This window comes from Prionailurus bengalensis, chromosome A1, assembly GCF_016509475.1.
Source record: "Prionailurus bengalensis isolate Pbe53 chromosome A1, Fcat_Pben_1.1_paternal_pri, whole genome shotgun sequence".
Taxonomy (NCBI): domain Eukaryota; kingdom Metazoa; phylum Chordata; class Mammalia; order Carnivora; family Felidae; genus Prionailurus; species Prionailurus bengalensis.
Genome location: NC_057343.1, coordinates 122,173,551 through 122,185,620, shown reverse-complemented (window position 1 = coordinate 122,185,620; position 12,070 = coordinate 122,173,551). Strand labels below are relative to the sequence as shown.

General features: G+C 37.4%; 1 protein-coding gene across 1 annotated transcript in view; it reads left to right on the top strand.

The window, feature by feature from the left end:
* The window catches only part of LARS1 (leucyl-tRNA synthetase 1), a 77,096-nt gene that overhangs the window by 28,247 nt on the left and 36,779 nt on the right, over positions 1-12,070 (top strand). Inside the window, exons 11-16 of the mRNA XM_043590212.1 lie at positions 1,155-1,242; positions 1,328-1,404; positions 4,194-4,247; positions 5,016-5,156; positions 6,725-6,802; positions 11,936-12,021. Coding sequence (XP_043446147.1) covers positions 1,155-1,242; positions 1,328-1,404; positions 4,194-4,247; positions 5,016-5,156; positions 6,725-6,802; positions 11,936-12,021 — 524 coding nt within the window. The remainder of the gene's footprint in view (positions 1-1,154; positions 1,243-1,327; positions 1,405-4,193; positions 4,248-5,015; positions 5,157-6,724; positions 6,803-11,935; positions 12,022-12,070) is intronic.

The following is a 12,070-nucleotide window of genomic DNA, read 5'->3' as shown; positions in this document are numbered from 1 at the left end:
GGCGCCCCTATATAATGCACATTTGAATAGATTCCTGTTGTTTTCTGTTACAAGCAGTGCTGCCACTTCTCATCAGCTGTTGGAGTTGTGTCTGAGAAGTTTTCAGGAATAGTGTTAATAACACAGATTTTTCCTGTTACTAGTGCAATTTCTTTTCCTGTAAATTTGAACATATTTTGGAATGAGGAAAATGGGTGGTATAAATTAAAAAACAGCTTTTAGCCCTTAAGACTGTTACCATATTTAGCCTTCACCCACATGACTGTAAGTTCCATAAAAGCAGTTTCTCTTTGAATAAAGCGGGCCGGTGGGAAGTGTGTGGAATTGAGAAGTGTAGTCTTTAGCTTAGTTTTGAGAGTATGGGTTCAGTATTGTTGAATGTTTGGATTTTTTTTAAAAGAAACTAGATGTATGTTTTTCATACAGTTTGTCTTCCTAATCATTGTTTTTTTTTTTTTTTTTTAAGTTTATTTATTTATTTTTATTTGGAGAGAGAGCTAGAGAGCAAGTTGGCGAGGGGCAGAGAGAGAGGGAGACAGAATCCCAAGCAGGCTCTGTGCTTTCAGCGCAGAGCCCTATGTGGGGCTTGAACTCTCTGTGAGGTCATGACCTGAGCCGAAGTCAAGAGTCGGATGCTCAACCAACTTAGCCACTCAGGTGCCCTGCTAATCATTGTTTTAAATGGATATACAGTATTTTATTTTGTTTATATCTCATATTTTGTTAAATGCTTTTTCTATCATTTAAATTTTAGTTGTTTCCAGGTTTTGCTGTTGTAGTTAACACAGCATTGGGTAGACTTCTCAAAGAAAAAATGTTTTTTTCTTTTGAGGTAAATTCCTAGGACTGGCTGGATCTAAGTTGTGTGAATGTTTTTGTGTCTCGCTATGATTCTTATATCGTTTCCCTCAAGGAGTACAGTGCCACCAGCAATGTATTAGTGTGTTAATTTCCTCACCACCTTATGACATCACGTTTGGGAATTAAAATTATTTACAACTATTTTTAGTCTAGTGTGTATAAAAGAATGAGTTTGTTTTACTTCATGTATTTTTGAATGTTAGCTTCTCAGGGCTTAAAAATATTAACACTTTTAAATTTGAGTGAGTAAAATAAGTTTTTTCACCTTTTATGCTGATCTTTTTGTTGCACAGGAAATGCTTGGTGTGTCGCTTTTTGCACCTTTAACATCTTATAAGGTGATCTATGTTCTTCCAATGCTCACCATTAAGGAGGATAAAGGTAAAGAGTTTCTTTCTTTCTTTCTAGAAATACTTTGGTGATTGCATTCTGTTGTATTAATTAATTCCATACTTTCTTGTATAAGGCACTGGTGTGGTCACAAGTGTTCCTTCTGACTCCCCTGATGATTTTGCTGCCCTCAGAGATTTGAAGAAAAAGCAAGTGAGTATCTGAGTTTCATGTTGTTATTAATTCTTTATCATCTCATTATGTACCATTGAACTAACTATGAAATGAAAAAGCTATCATATCTTGGAACTGTTATCTCCTTGTTTCTATATGTGTATATGTTTGAAACATAATATTTCAGAGAATTTTTAAGACTTCTAGAGTTTAGGTTTACAATAAATTGGAGAAGAAGGTAGAGAGATTCCCCTTGTTCCCACTCATGCACAGCCTCCCCCATTATCAACATCCCCCACCAGAGTGGTGCATTTCTTACCATGGATCAACCTACATTGATGCATTATAATTCCCCAAAGTTCATAGTTTACCTTAGGGTTCACTCTTGGTGGTGTATATTTGGGTTTGGACAACTGTATAATGACATAGATTCATCATTATTATATCATATAGAGTATTTTCGCTGCCCTAAAAGTCCTGTGTGCTCTTTTTGTTCATCTCTCTCCCCTGTGACCATGCTGTCAGTGCAGAGCCCCATGTGGGCTCGATCTCACAAACCATGAGATCATGACCTGAGCTGAAATCAAGAGTCGGATGCTTAACTGACTGAGCCACCTCGGTGCCCAATGTCTTTTAATTCTTGGTACTGTCTGTTGCAGAGCAGCTTTTAACTTTAATGAAATTTGATTGTTATTTCTTTCACGGATTAGGTCTTTGATGTTGTATCTAAAAAGGCACCACCATACCCATGGTCATTTAAGTTTTCACCTACGTTAGCTTCTAGGAATTTTATAATTTTATGTTTTACATCTAGGTCTGTGATCCATTTTGAGTTAATTTTTATGACAGTGTAAGCTCTATGTCTAGATTCATTTTTTTTTTGCACCTCGGTGTCTAGTTATTCCAGTAACATTTGTTGAAAAGACTATCTTTGAATTATTGTATTGCCTTTGCTCCTTTGTCAGAGATCAGTTGACTCTCTTTATGGGCTCACTATTTTGGTGCACTGAACTATTTGTCTCTTCTTTCCATCACTACACTGTCTTGATTACTGTAACTTTATAATAAGTCTTGAAGTCAGATAGTGTCCGTTCTCCAATTTTTTTTTTTTTTAGTACTGAGTTCACTATTCTGGGTCTCTGTATAAAGCTTTGCGATCAATTTGTTGGTATTCATAAAATAACTTGTTGGGATTTTCATTGAGATTGTGCTGAATCTGTAGGTTAAATTGGAATTGGTAAGAATTGACATCTTGGCAATACTGAATCTTTCAGTCCATGAACGTGAAGTATCTCTCCATTTATTTAGTTCTTTGATTCTCTTCATAGAGTTTGTAGTTTTTCTCACGTAGATCTTATGTATGTTTTGTTACTTTTGTACCTAAGTATTTGATTTTGGAGGGGATGCTAATATCAGTGGTACTGTGTTTTTAGTTTTGAATTCCACTTGTTCATTTTTAGTATATTGGAGTGCAATTAACTTTTTTTTTCTTAAGTTTATTTACTTATTTTGAGCGAGGGGGGGAGAGAGAGAGAGAGAGAGAGAGAGAGAATGTGAGTGGGGGAGGGGCAGAGAGAGCAAGGGACCGAGAGAGACTCCTAAGCAGGCTCTGTGCTGTCAGTGCAGAGCTTGATGTGGGGCTCAGGCTCACAGACTTTGAGACCATGAACTGAGCTCAAATCGAGAGTTGGTTTTAATTGACTCAGTCATCTGAGGTACCCCTGGAATGCCATGAACTTCTGTATATTAACCTTTGTATCCTGCAACTTTGTTACAATTGCCTATTAGTTCCAGGAGTTTTTTTCCCCTTCATTCTTTTGGATTTTCCTACGCAGATGATCATTCCATCTATGAACAAAGACAGTTTTATGCCTTCCTTCCCAATCTGTATACCTTTTATTTTCTTTTCTTCCCTTATTGCATTAGCAAGGGCATTCAGAACGATATTGAAAAGAAGTGATGAGAGGAACATCCTTGCTTCATACCTGATCTTAGTGGGAAAACTTTGAATTTCTCATCCTTAAGTGTGATATTAGCTATGGGTTTTTTGTAGATAGTCTATCAAGTTTTAGAAGGTCTGCATCTATTCCAGTTTACTAGGATTCTTTATCAGGAATGGGTGTTGGATTTTTTTCAAATGCTTTTCTTGCATCTCTTAATAGGATCATGTGATTTTTCTTTTTTAATGTTTTGCTGGATTCTATAAAACTTTAGAAAAAGTTGTAATATTCATATTCACATTTTCATTGCAACCTAGAATATGAACCTCATTTTCAGTGGTGTGTGTGTGTGTGTGTGTGTGTGTGTGTGTGTGTGTGTGAATTTTTGCTTTTGGCTTGCTGTTTCTTTTTAATTTTTTAAAATGTTTTTATTTTTTTTTTTGAGAGAGAGACAGAGCATGAGTGGGGGAAGGGCAGAGAGAGAGGGACACACAGACTCTGAAGCACAGATTGTCAGTCTGTTCTGTCAGGCAGCACAGAGCCCTACGTGGGGCTCAAGCTCACAGACCATGAGATCATGACCTGAGCCGAAGTTGGATGCTTAACTGACTGAACCACCCAAGCACCCCATTTGGCTTACTATTTCATCATTTAAGCAATTCACAGTAATTTAAACTGTTGAGTTTTTTAGTGACATAGATCTCTTCTTGAGATATTTGGTAAAATTTAAAAAAATTTCCATACGAAAGGGAGAACAAATAGTTTATATTTTAAATTCTATTTGTTTAGGAGAACAAATATTTTTTAAAAAGTTTTGGAGTTTGTTCTCTCAATGATTATGCCAATAAAGTGTTGATCATTAGTGTTAATTTGCAAAATTTTTTGTAGGCCTTACGAGCAAAGTATGGAATTAGAGATGACATGGTCTTGCCATTTGAGCCGGTGAGTACACTGAGGACTCAGAATATTCATACCCATCTCTTTGTCATTGAAAAAAAGAGCTAGCATTTTCCTTGTAACAAAATTAAATAATTAGTGGATATAAAAATAAGAGGGAATTTGCTTAGAGTTTATTTACTTTAATTTGCTATCTGTTGTGGCACTTAAGAGTGAGAGAAAAACCAAGAGTAAGTATTTTCTTAGCACCTGTCACCTGCAGTTCTGAAACAAACAATGTTTTTAGCATCACCAGTTTTATAGTAGCTTATTTTGCTAGTAGGGCCAATTTCCAAGCTTCTAAAGACAAAATTTTGCCATGTTAGCCATGAATGTTTATGTTTTCATATTAGTGCCTGGTGAAGAAAAAAAAAATTAGTTACTAGCAAATAACTTTCATGAAGAATCTAGAAGACTTTTTATAAGCCAGAAGTAAGACCATCCTTAGATTTAGTTTTTTATATCGTTTTGCTAGTTTTAGAATTATATGCCAGTACAGGGTTGTGAGCTGGAGAAGGTGTGTTATATAGTGAGGGAGGGACAATTTAGGGGTTGGTGCAGAGAATTTGGGTAGTTCCTGTAGAGGAGAGTAAGAAGACAAATTCACATCTGGATGTTAGTCACAGTGATTACCTAATGTGTGGTGCTCTTGTAATGATATATAAAATCTGAAATGACTTCATTGGACAGCAGAGGCAAATGAATTATGCACCATAGGGCCGTTTTTATGATCATCCAGTGTGAATAAGGTCCTGAAATTGCTGTTCTTTACAGGTGCCAATCATTGAAATCCCAGGTTTTGGAAATCTTTCCGCTGTAACCATTTGTGATGAGTTGAAAGTTCAAAGCCAGAATGACCGAGAAAAACTTGCAGAAGCTAAGGAGAAGTTATATCTAAAAGGGTTTTATGATGGTGTAAGTTATAATTTTTTAGTTTTGCTCTGTGTATTTTTCAATGATTTAGAAGTAAATAGAAAGATTCAATATAGTTTCACCTACATACTGATTTGAGAGATAATATGAGATTGTGTTCTTCTGTTTCCAAATTTATTTATTTTTTGTTCAATGGCACTTACAGAAATCATATATTTGTGTCTTTTAGGAATGTCTAAGAAATGAGTTTCTTGAGAAGATTATTTAAAGTTAGTTCATGTTATTATGGAGTCAATTTCATACGTTTATTGCATGGACAATACCTGGTCCCTTTTGCTCTTTTAATTGAGGAGTTCATATTTTAAATAAGCAGTTTTTCTCATTTAGTTGTTAATGTCCACTAAATGGCAGGGGAGTGCAACAGACATGTTTGGAACCTCTCTTTTCTCCTTAATTGTGCATGTGTTAATGTGGCTTACACATTTCCATGGAAAGAGGACTAGGCTAGAGAAAGTAAAAATCAAGCCAAGTTGCTAGTGACTTGAGGTTAAAATGAAGATTTTTAAGGGTGTAAATGGGAATTCTTTATTTTTACCTTCACTTTCATTGTTCTGGATAACCAACAATTGGCTATGTGTCTTTTTTTTTAAGTGACTTACACATTTTGGGTGGTAACAAAAGCTACCCTTATATAGGTAGCACTTAAATGTTAACTTATTTAAATCTCAAAATAACCTCGTGAAGTAGGCACTATCATTCCTGTTTTACAGATGAGGAAATTGAGGCACTAAGACATTAAGTAGTTTACCCAAGATCAGCAGATAGGTAGCCAGTGGCAGAACTGGTCTACCTGGGGAGCTTGGCTCCAGGGTTTGTGCTCTTAACCACTTTACTAACATGATCTATAAGTATAATTTTATAGTGGTCAATTAAATTGATATAAAACACTTCAGCATGTTAGAGGATTGGAAGGTCAGAAAACATCTTTCTTTTCCATTTAAGATAGAAACTATTTCAGAGAGAAACAGGAGTCACATAGCTGGAGGTCAAAATATGAGCTGGAAGGGACTGTGTGGATCTGTGACAACAATGGGCAAGCTAATACCTAGCCCTAGGATTAAATTTCCTCACTACATTAAAGGCAGAGTTGAAAAACCAGCCTTCCTATAAGGGCCAGGTTTATCACATGGCCAAGCTAAGGAAAATGCTTGCTGGCAACAGGCAGAATTGGAAACAGAAGTCTAACTGGGGCTGAGCTGTGTGAGCTCTGTTCATTTTCCCAAAGACTTCAGGAATGAACTGAGTGAGCCTATTGAAATTCTCTCCCCATGGAAATCTGAGAAGTGGGAAGGTAATGAGGGATCCTTCCTCATCTTGTTCGTGATAGCTATTCTAGTCATGGCAAAAGAAAAACCAAGTGTGTTGTATATATTAATCACCCAAGCTCTGGCAAAATAAAAACTTAAGGTTACAAATGTGATAGATTTCACACTAAAAATATCTTAGTTGTGGATAGAAGTAAATTTAGTTAGGGAAAAATTTGGAGGGAACGCAAGGCAAATTTTAATTGTTTTGTCTGTGTTTTGTCCCCCCACTTCTCATCCTTTTAGGTAATGTTGGTGGATGGATTTAAAGGACAGAAGGTCCAAGATGTAAAGAAGACTATTCAGAAAAAGATGATTGACACTGTATGTGATAGGCCATCCTCTGAAGGCTGTTTTAGGAGAAAACCCTTTTTTAAAATTTATTTATTTATTTATTTATTTATTTATTTATTTATTTATTTACATTTATTTATTTTTGAGAGACAGAGTGAGACAGAACGTGAACTGAGGAGGGGCAGAGAGAGAAGGAGACACAGAGTCTGAAGTAGGCCCCAGGCTCTGAGCAAGCGTTCAGCACAGAGCCCAATGCGGGACTCAGACCCACAAACCGTGAGATCATGACGTGAGCCGAAGTCGGACACCTAACGGAATGAGCTACCCAGCCATCCCTTTTTTTTTTTTTTTTTTTTTTTAAAGCAGGCTTCATGCGTAGCCCAGAGCCCAAAGCGGGGTTTAAAGTCACAGCCTTGAGATCAAGAGTGCCCCTAAACTAAATTTTGATTTCTGACAGTTATATATGGCTTAATATTAACCTCCATCTCTCACATCTCTAATGTAAATGCTCATAGAGTAATTTTTAAATTTTGATTTTTAGTTTTAGACATTAGCCATTGACTTTCTACCTTGGAAAATCAACATTTAACTCTTTCTTCTACCTTGTGTCTTTCTTTCTGACCTCACCACATTTGTGTGCCCTTCTCTACCTCCCATCTTTTTAGTATAGGTACATTATAACTTATATGAGAGCAGTAATTGCGTACATTAAAAAAAATATTTCTCTTCATATGTTAATGTGGGATTTCCATGTTCAATTTGCTAATCTCTTTTTTTAAAGTCTTTTAATTTATTTTTGAGAGAGAGAGAGAGAGAGCTAGCGCAAGTGGGAGAGGGGCAGAGAGAGAGAATCCCAGGCAGGCTCTGCACTGTCAGTACAGAGTCCAATATGGGGCTCAAGCTCACAAACCATGAGATCACGACCTGAACCAAAGGCAAGTAAGCCACCAGGTGCCCCCATTGTATACATTTTTGAGACACCACTGATGTACAGTGAGAACTTTTCTTCCTCAGCTTTTGTTTTTCCCTGGTGTTAATAATTGTCCTTCTTGTTTTTTAATTCCTTTTTTAAATTCCTTACTTTAAATACAATGCTGTGTTCCCAAACTCTGTCCCAACTCTTTATTTCTTCTTTCACTACTTTAACACGTCAGTATGCTGTTGGTTCCTTCTTGGAGAAAGCTCTTCCCCCGCCTTCTGGCCTGTTTTAGTCTGGACTGGTTACTTACTGTCCTAGTGCACAAATATCATCTGGGATCTTCTTCCATTACTAAGAATTTTCTTTGCTTCTCTTGAGTTGGATCTCATGTTTCCTTTATCCCGTGGCCGCTGCTTAATTATTCCCTCTCTCATTTGGGTTAAACTCTTACTCTAGTAGCTTTCCTGAAAAAGGGTACCTGGAAGGTAAATTTTTGTAAGCTTCCATGTGTGAAGTATCTTGTCTGTCTTCATACTTGGTTGCCTGGGGACAGAATTCTGGATTGAAAGTAGTTTTGCCTTAGAATTTCATGGACATTACCCATGGTGCTCTGGTTCAGAATGCTGTTGTGAAGTCTGAAACCATTTTGGTAATAACTCATTTTTTTATAAATGTCCTGTTTTTCCCCCTCTCCTTCTCTTTGTATAGAATCTTGTCTTTCTTCCTGATGTTATGGAATTTCGTGATTTACTGTGGTGTAGGTCAATTTTCATTCATTTTTCTGAGTGCTTAGTGGGCTCCTTCAGCCTGAAGACTTAGGTGCTTTAATTTTGGGAAAATTTCTTGACTTTTTCTTTGATTGTTTCATCTCTTCCTTTCCTTATTTTTTGCTTCCTGAATTCTTACTCAATTATGGGTTCTCTTAGACTCTGGAAGTCTTTTTCTTTCTGGGAGAGTCCCTCAACTTTTTCTTCCTGAGATTTTGTTTGTTTATTGTGCGTTTTTTATATCTGCTATTTGTGTGTATGTGTAAAAAAATTATGTTTGGTATGGAAAATTTCAAATTAAAAAAGTGGAGAGTAGTGTGTTGAATTCCTGTATACTTATTATCCAGCTTCATCGTTACCAATGCAGGGCCTTTTTTTTTTTTTTTCAATATATGAAGTTTATTGTCAAATTGGTTTCCATACAACACTCAGTGCTCATCCCAAAAGGTGCCCTCCTCAATACCCATCACCCACCCTCCCCTCCCTCCCACCCCCCATCAACCCTCAGTTTGTTCTTAGTTTTTAAGAGTCTCCTATGCTTTGGCTCTCTCCCACTCTAACCTCTTTTTTTTTTTTTTTTTTTTTCCCCTTCCCCTCCCCCTTGGGATTCTGTTAAGTTTCTCAGGATCCACGTAAGAGTGAAAAAATATGGTATCTGTCTTTCTCTGTACGGCTTATTTCACTTAGCATAATACTCTCCACTTCCATCCACGTTGCTACAAAGGGCCATATTTCATTCTTTCTCATTGCCACGTAGTACTCCATTGTATATATAAACCACAATTTCTTTATCCATTCATCGGTTGATGGACATTTAGGCTCTTTCCATAATTTGGCTATTGTTGAGAATGCTGCTATAAACATTGGGGTACAAGTGCCCCTATGCATCAGTACTCCTGTATCCCTTGGGTAAATACCTAGCAGTGCTATTGCTGTGTCATAGGGTAGGTCTATTTTTAATTTTTTGAGGAACCTCCACACTGTTTTCCAGAGTGGCTCCACCAATTTGTATTCTCACCAACAGTGCAAGAGGGTTCCCGTTTCTCCACATCCTCGCCAGCATCTATAGTCTCCTGATTTGTTCATTTTGGCCACTCTGACTGGCGTGAGGTGATACCTGAGTGTGGTTTTGATTTGTATTTCCCTGATGAGAAGCAACGTTGAGCATCTTTTCATGTGCCTGTTGGCCATCCGGATGTCTTCTTTAGAGAAGTGTCTATTCATGTTTTCTGCCCATTTCTTCACTGGGTTATTTGTTTTTCGGGTGTGGAGTTTGGTGAGCTCTTTATAGATTGTGGATACTAGCCCTTTGTCCGATATGTCATTTGCAAATATCTTTTCCCATTCCGTTGGTTGCCTTTTAGTTTTGTTGGTTGTTTCCTTTGCTGTGCAGAAGCTTTTGATCTCATAAGGTCCCAGTAGTTCATTTTTGCTTTTAATTCCCTTGCCTTTGGGGATGTGTCGAGTAAGACGTTGCTACGGCTGAGGTCAGAGAGGTCTTTTCCTGCTTTCTCCTCTAGGGTTTTGATGGTTTCCTGTCTCACATTCAGGTCCTTTATCCATTTTGAGTTTATTTTTGTGAATGGTGTGAGAAAGTGGTCTAGTTTCAATCTTCTGCATGTTGCTGTCCAGTTCTCCCAGCACCATTTGTTAAAGAGACTTTTTTCCATCAATGCAGGGCCTTTTTTATAGGATGCTATGTTTCATGAATGTGAAATCTTAATCTTTTATTTCTCTGAGGAAGATTGTTGGTATTTAAGAGTAGGTACAGAAAGATGATTGGAACCTTTTTGGATGTGAGTAGGGCTTCATTGGGGGAGATCTAGAAGGGCTTTTTGGGTCTTGGGGAAGCCTTTATATTAGCCCTGATGTCAATTAGTTAGAGCTTCTTGGATTTATTAGCTTCCTCCTAGAAGATTCTTCCACTTTCTAGCTTGAGAAGTCTAAGCTAACTGGGAGCTGAAAAATTGCTAGGGGGAATACCAAAACCCATTGTGCTGACTTTCCACTGAATCTGCCTCTTCCCACTGTGATACCCATATCCTTAACTCTGTCTTTGGTTGAGTGACTCTTGTATCCTCTCCAGAGCATAAACCTTCATTGTTCTGCTGGCATAGGGAGGGGCATTTGCCTGTCTGCATAGTATGGGATTAGGGTATCTGGGGTTCTGACCTCTTCTTTAGAAACTTCAGTTAGTCCTCTTCAGCAGAGTTCAATGTCTGTTTTTAATTTCCCTTCTTTATACCAAAGTCCTAGCTATTTAAGTTCAGTATGAAGAATTGCATTAAAAACAAAGAACAATGAATCATTTTATGAATAATTATGTTGGATTTTATCTTAAAAAATAGCCTGACAAGTGTGGGACCATAATACATTAAGAGGTATTTATATTTGGTAAACAGTTACATTCATGGTTAGTTTTCTAGTGGACGTTTTTCATGACACTATAAATCTTTAGCAACAATGTTTTTCATGTTTAGTTTTTGTGCATCTAGTTTTTTAAAAGCAGTGGTTCTATGTGTTTAATTTCATATTTTCTTTATATTCTTTTTTTTTTATTTTTTAGAGAGAGAGATCGAGCTTGAGCGGGGAGAGAGGCAGAGAGAGGAGAGAGAGAGAATCCCAAGCAGGGTCTGCGCTGACAATGCTCACATCTCCCCCTCTTTATATTCTTACTATAACAAGGATAGGGACACCTGGGTAGCTCAGTCAGTTAAGCTTTAGACTCTTGATTTCAGTGCAGGTCATGATCTCTTGGTTTAAGAGTTCAAGTCCTGAGTCGGGCTCCATGCTTATAGTTCGGAGCCTGCTTGGTATTCTTTCTCTCCCTTTCTCACTGCCCATCCCCTCCTTGCACTCACTCTCTCTTTCTCTCTAAATAAATAAATAAACTTAAAACAAAAATAATAAGGGTAGCTTCCATAGGCAATCTAACCTTCAAACCATAGAATTAGAAAGTATTGAACATCATTCATGTTCCACTGACAAGGAATAATTGATACCTAGGAAAGATGATCCATTTGACAGAGATACACACCTTTTCAAAAGCAAATTATGTATAGAAAGAATGGCAGGGGCGCCTGGGTGGCTCAGTTGGTTAAGTGGCTGACTTCAGCTCAGGTCATGATCTCACGGGTCATGATCTCACGGTTTGTGAGTTCGAGCCCCGCGTCGGTCTCTGTGCTGACAGCTTGGAGCCTGGAGCCTGCTTTGGATTCTGTGTCTCCCTCTCCCTCTGTTCCTCCCCTGCTTGCACTCTGTCTCTCTCTCAAAAATAAATAAAGATTAAAAAAAATTAAAAAAAAAAAGAGAATGGCAGATAACTTATACCGGGAAGACATACTGAAGATGTGGGGTGGTGTAACGTTTTTTATTGGTGGTGTAACATTTTTTTTGAAAGTTGTTTTTTTATTGTCCCTGAGGAATAGAGATTGATTTGACATAATATCTGGTATATTTTTATTTGCTTTCATGTAGGGAGATGCCTTTATTTACATGGAACCAGAAAAACAAGTTATGTCCAGGTCTTCAGATGAATGTGTCGTGGCCTTGTGTGACCAGTGGTTAGTCTCTCGTACAGCAAGATATTTCCTTCAGTCATTTTACTTATCC